We start from the raw sequence: 5,010 nt of genomic DNA, 5'->3' as shown, positions 1-5,010 counted from the left end.
ATATATATATATATATATATATATATATATATATATATATATATATATATATATATATACATATATGTATATGTATATATCATATATATATATATATAATCATTCATTCATTCATTCATCCATCCATCCATTTATCCATCCATTCATTCATACATTCATACATACATACATACATGCATGCATATATATATATATATATATCCTACGAATATCTTCGCTTGAGTATCGATGTTTTGGTATGGTTATCACTAACAATGGGGCTCTGAAGCAAATGTGGATACTGTATCCAGCGACTAGAGATCCCAGACAAAGAATTTTAACAGTCAAGTCACATTCCTATCTTCGTGTCAGGATTACCCGCTGACCGATCAAGAACGAGCCGATGAGTTGCGCTTGCAAGACACGCGTGCGGCCTTGTTCGCTGAACAACAGCAGCAACAGCAACAGTATGGCGATCACGATTATGAACTGGAGGAGGATGAAGAAGAGGAAGAGGACGATGAAGACGATGACTTTAGCCCTGCGTGCATGTGTCCAAGCTGTATTCACAAACCAGTATGTTGTGGACCTGTTGAATATTGTTTTAGTGCACCTGTGTGATCGCGCGACGTGAACAGTTGTTGTTTGAGGAAGGGCACACTTACTTGTACAGTTTCATTTCTGACTTACACCTGTGACTGTGTGTATGCAGACTACCCGTACAAGTACCTCGCGGTAATAACGCGGGTAGTCTTCAGTCTTTACGAGGAAATTATCGATTTAACATTTTGAAACCTCACTTTCGGTGTTCTGCATATTCTGCTTGCTCGCTGTGAGTATGAGTTCACGGGAAAGTTACTAATGGGAAACGACAATTACGTTGATTTTAGTTTTAATGGGTGTAGTATGCTTGCATGAGTACTCTCACCGAATATCTGTTGTGTTGTGGCTGTCTGTAGTTGTGTCGTTCATATTTGAACTTTGGGAACTGAACTGAACCTCTTACCGTACTATAACAGCAGCAATACGGAGGTGACGAGTACATGGATAACGAAAGTGACCCGGAGTATCTAGATGATGATTACTACGATGAGCATCCGCCACACCATTGCGCTAATCACACACACGGGCATCAGTGCAACGGTAAGCATATTTCTGAAAGATAGCGGGCGTCATGCGTGGCATACGTACTACGCCTGTCTTCTGTGTATATTGTATTTGTATATCTGCATTCAAGAAGTTGAAATATCGTAATGTAATCGCTAACGGCACCGTATATTAGTTTCTTACTTAGATGCCTTGCAAGAACCTTAAGGATTCCTACGAAATAGGATACTTGCTTTTAATGCAAACGAATATTCAAATCACTGCGTTGCAGGGGGTATAGGCAGTAATCTGCAACCCAAATTGAATCACGACTTCCCAACTGCACGAAACAAGTTACGGATGAAATTACAGCAACAATCACTGGAGCAAGCCAGGAAGAAGGAGAAAGAGGCCAAAAGGCAAAAGGTAAGTTCGATCATAGCATGGGTGGCACATTTCCACTCATAAAGGGCTCTTTTTGCGCAAATTTCGAATTTGAATATAGTACAGGTAGATTGTAGGGTGATAATGACCTGCGATAATGACCTATGTTAGCGATCGATTGAGTGCTCATCGCTAAAGTGCAAATTGTGCTACATCGTGATACCCAGTGCATTGTATTAGACCCCATTTATGCCCTGTCTCTTGATTCATAAAGACACGTCTGCGTTTGCCCTGTCTCTTGCGTTGTCGCAAGCCATACTAATTAAGTTTAGATAAGGCTGAACACTTGACATGTGGTATGTGTTAAGCGACCTTATACAAATTTGCTTTCTAATATTCAATCGCTCACACTTTTTTCTAACGTTTCAGGACGCCGAGAATGCGTTTGTTGCTCCAGTCGATGATCTTCTGCAGTACATCGAAGGTCAAGCGTCCAAGCCTCAGGTGGATGGACCCAAGAAGGGCAAGGCAGAGAAGCGAGCGCGTAAGAAGCGTGAAGAGGACATGAAGAGGAAACAACATGAGGCTATTGCGGCGGAGAAAGCACGACTGAATGCTAAGGCGGAGCAGGAGGCGAAGAAGAAGGAGGAGGAGTTGCAGAAACGAGTGCGATCCGAGCCACCACAAATGGTCCCCGTTGGTAGCGCCTCGGGGAAAAAGAAGAAGAATGTGAAAGCCAACGCAAATGTTGCGACTAAGGGAAATGCTAACGGTACTGGTGCTAAAGCAAATGCAAGTGCGCAGGCGGGGAGTGCTGGAGTATATGCGGCGAGCGGGAATGGAGTGGAAGGTAAGGGTGCTAATGGGGTTGGCAGCAGCGGTGGTGGTAAGAATTTATCGACTGCTAACAACTCGCAGAATCAGACCACGGCCAAGAACGCGAAAAATGTGGCAAATGCAAAGGGCAATGCTGCAGATGCGAGGGGCAAGAAAGGCGGGAAAGATAGCGGGAGTGGCAATGCCACAATCAGTACAACCCCGGTCGTCAATGCGAGCGCTAGTGACTTCTTAGCTGCGGCGGCTGCGGCTGCGGCGCTGAAGAGGAAAAAGAACAGCTCAGCCAACAATAGCAGGCAGCAAGATGGTGGCGCCGGTAGCGGTAGTGCTGGAGCTGGAGCAGAGGACGGTTTGAGGTCAAAGATGGACCAGTTATCTATCGATGCCATCTTCGCACCCGCGCCAAAGAACAAGTCTGGCAAGGCCAGTAGCAGTGCCGGCGATGGGAACGACGACGACTATGACCACGAGGTTGAGGAGTTCAAGAGAATATGTGCCGTGAGCATGCAACCGCCCACGACACGAAAGAAAATGAGCGTAGATCTTAATCTGATTGCTCTAGCTGCGCGGAGTCGATCATAGGATTTTGGAGTATCTAGGAGTGAATTGACCAGATAGGCACAACCCTTTAAATTTTAAATTGAATAACCGGACGGTTTGGTGACCTCGAAACTAGCGATCTTTTTCTAATTATTTTTGTGCACTCTTTAATATTGGGGTTTGAAATATGTATGTTGCCTCAGAAGTGAAGCAGCGGGAGAGGAAGCACAAACCGGAACTGGGAGCATCAAGATTGTATATATTTATTTTATTTTGCTCAGCCATCATTCAAATTCAAATACCATTCAGTGATATCATGTTTATGTAGTAGCATGATGCCAAATGGCAGAAAGCCAGACATTTGCAAAATTTGTTTTATGTAGCACAAAATCCCAAAGTCGAATTTGGGATATACACTTGGGTAGGTGATGCAAAACAGCAACCCGAGATGATGTTACCCTTTAGATCAAGCTTTTGTGGATATCACTAAGGACTTGCTCCAATAATGATGGTTAGTATAACCTACTATAATGTTGCCACTGGCTGAGAGCAGTGACAAATACATTCAATTTAATATGCAGCTCGTGAAGTCATAACCTGGCAACCAATCTCGTAGGCTCAAAATGACTCATGGTTTGAAATGATTCTGATCATGCCCAGAGATCGAGATTTTTATGGCTCAAAAAGTCAAGACACGGCTGGTACAGCATCGGTAAATGCCCCAAACCAGTTTTATATGAATTGTGACTGAGATAATAGCACAAAGATAGCAGTCAGAATTTTTACGTCAATGTTAGAACTTGGAGAAAAGAATTCACGATGCCACTTGACATACATATTCATATTCTTAAATAATTTATTTCCGTGGTGTGGCATTCGGTCCATACAACTAGATTATGCAATTAGCGCAAGAAACATCGCTTATTCTAGAGTCTTTGCCTTCGCATTTTAATGTAAGTAAGGAGCGATGACGATAATTTATTTTTGAACGTGTATATTAGTTGATATCGTGACTTTGGGTGCCGTAATATAGTGTGATGAGAATATGTATTGTAGTACGTAATATGCATAGCCTTCTAAATCATACACGCCTAATATGCTAAAATTATGTGGTTGTAAACACCCAAGTGTTTTGTCTGTGAAGTTTTGCAAGGTCCACGTGCCGGGGAAAAGTGATGACACTGATAGAAAATATGATAAGGGGCTAAATTTTAAAATTAGCAGGAGGCACATCGTGTGTATGCATTGACGAAGTACAACCAAGCATGGCTAGCTTAAGTTTGGAAATCCCTGACTGGGGTGTGGGACCTAGCAATGCATCGACTCTATCATCAGTAGCTGCGGGTGGGGGTGACTGGTCTAGTATGGAGGCGCCCGTACAGTCGTCAGCTTCGAGGAAACGAGCTAATAAAAAGAAAAATCGTCGAGAAGCCGGGGCGGCGAGAGAGGCAGCCGGCATACCGAAACGTGTGAAGGAAGATAGAGAGAGAAAGATAGACACACATAATAAGACGGATGCAAAGGTAAAAGGTGCGAGTAATAAAGAGAAGAACGAGAAGCAACCAAAGAATGGTAAAGTAAAGAAAGTAGCGGAGACGCCATCGCAAAAGGACAACAGTACAGTGCAGGCAAAGGTACAACCGAAAGAGCTCACAGGATATATCCCGAATGTCCCTATAAAGGGTCTAGTAAACGAGAGTCACGCTACACAATCGAAAAGAGCGAAGCCTGTTCGAACACAGTCGCAAGAAATGAAGCGCTCCGACACCGAATCCGTCGATGAATCGAACATCGCGCACAACACCATCGTCCCCGTGGTAATCAAATCCAAGAAGATGAACCCGGTCAAAACGAAAGCTGACGTAAAAAATGAAACCAGTGAGCCATCAACAGATACTAAGCGGAATGCTCAGTTGAAAGGTGTGTTTCGCGCGCAAGACGCACGTTTTTACAACCGAATTGTCCCTCCTTCTGATCGCATTTTTTCCACAGAATGACGAAGTATATATATATATATTTATATATTTATATATTTATATATATATATACATATGAATATATATATATATATATATATATATATATATATATATATATATATAGTATATATATATATATATATATATATATATATATATAGTATATATATATATATATATATATATATATATATATATATATATA

General features: G+C 42.1%; 2 protein-coding genes across 2 annotated transcripts in view; both read left to right on the top strand.

Moving 5' to 3' along the window:
- Window positions 1-238: 238 nt before the first annotated feature.
- On the top strand, window positions 239-2,956 carry SARC_02845 (hypothetical protein; the record flags this gene model as incomplete). The annotated part of the gene is made up of 5 exons (XM_014303381.1): window positions 239-322; window positions 352-555; window positions 999-1,122; window positions 1,358-1,491; window positions 1,879-2,956. The coding sequence occupies 5 exons, from the start codon at window positions 239-241 to the stop codon at window positions 2,866-2,868; spliced, it is 1,536 nt and encodes a 511-aa protein (XP_014158856.1). The 3' UTR covers window positions 2,869-2,956.
- Window positions 2,957-4,068: 1,112 nt separating this feature from the next.
- The window catches only part of SARC_02844 (hypothetical protein), a 4,560-nt gene continuing 3,618 nt past the window's right edge, over window positions 4,069-5,010 (top strand). The window contains exon 1 of the mRNA XM_014303380.1: window positions 4,069-4,746. Coding sequence (XP_014158855.1) covers window positions 4,092-4,746 — 655 coding nt within the window. The 5' untranslated portion in view covers window positions 4,069-4,091. The remainder of the gene's footprint in view (window positions 4,747-5,010) is intronic.

This window comes from Sphaeroforma arctica (assembly GCF_001186125.1).
Source record: "Sphaeroforma arctica JP610 unplaced genomic scaffold supercont1.133, whole genome shotgun sequence".
Lineage (NCBI taxonomy): Eukaryota > Ichthyosporea > Ichthyophonida > Sphaeroforma > Sphaeroforma arctica.
Note: the sequence above shows the minus strand (reverse complement) of the source record. Positions and strands in the feature narration are given on the sequence as shown.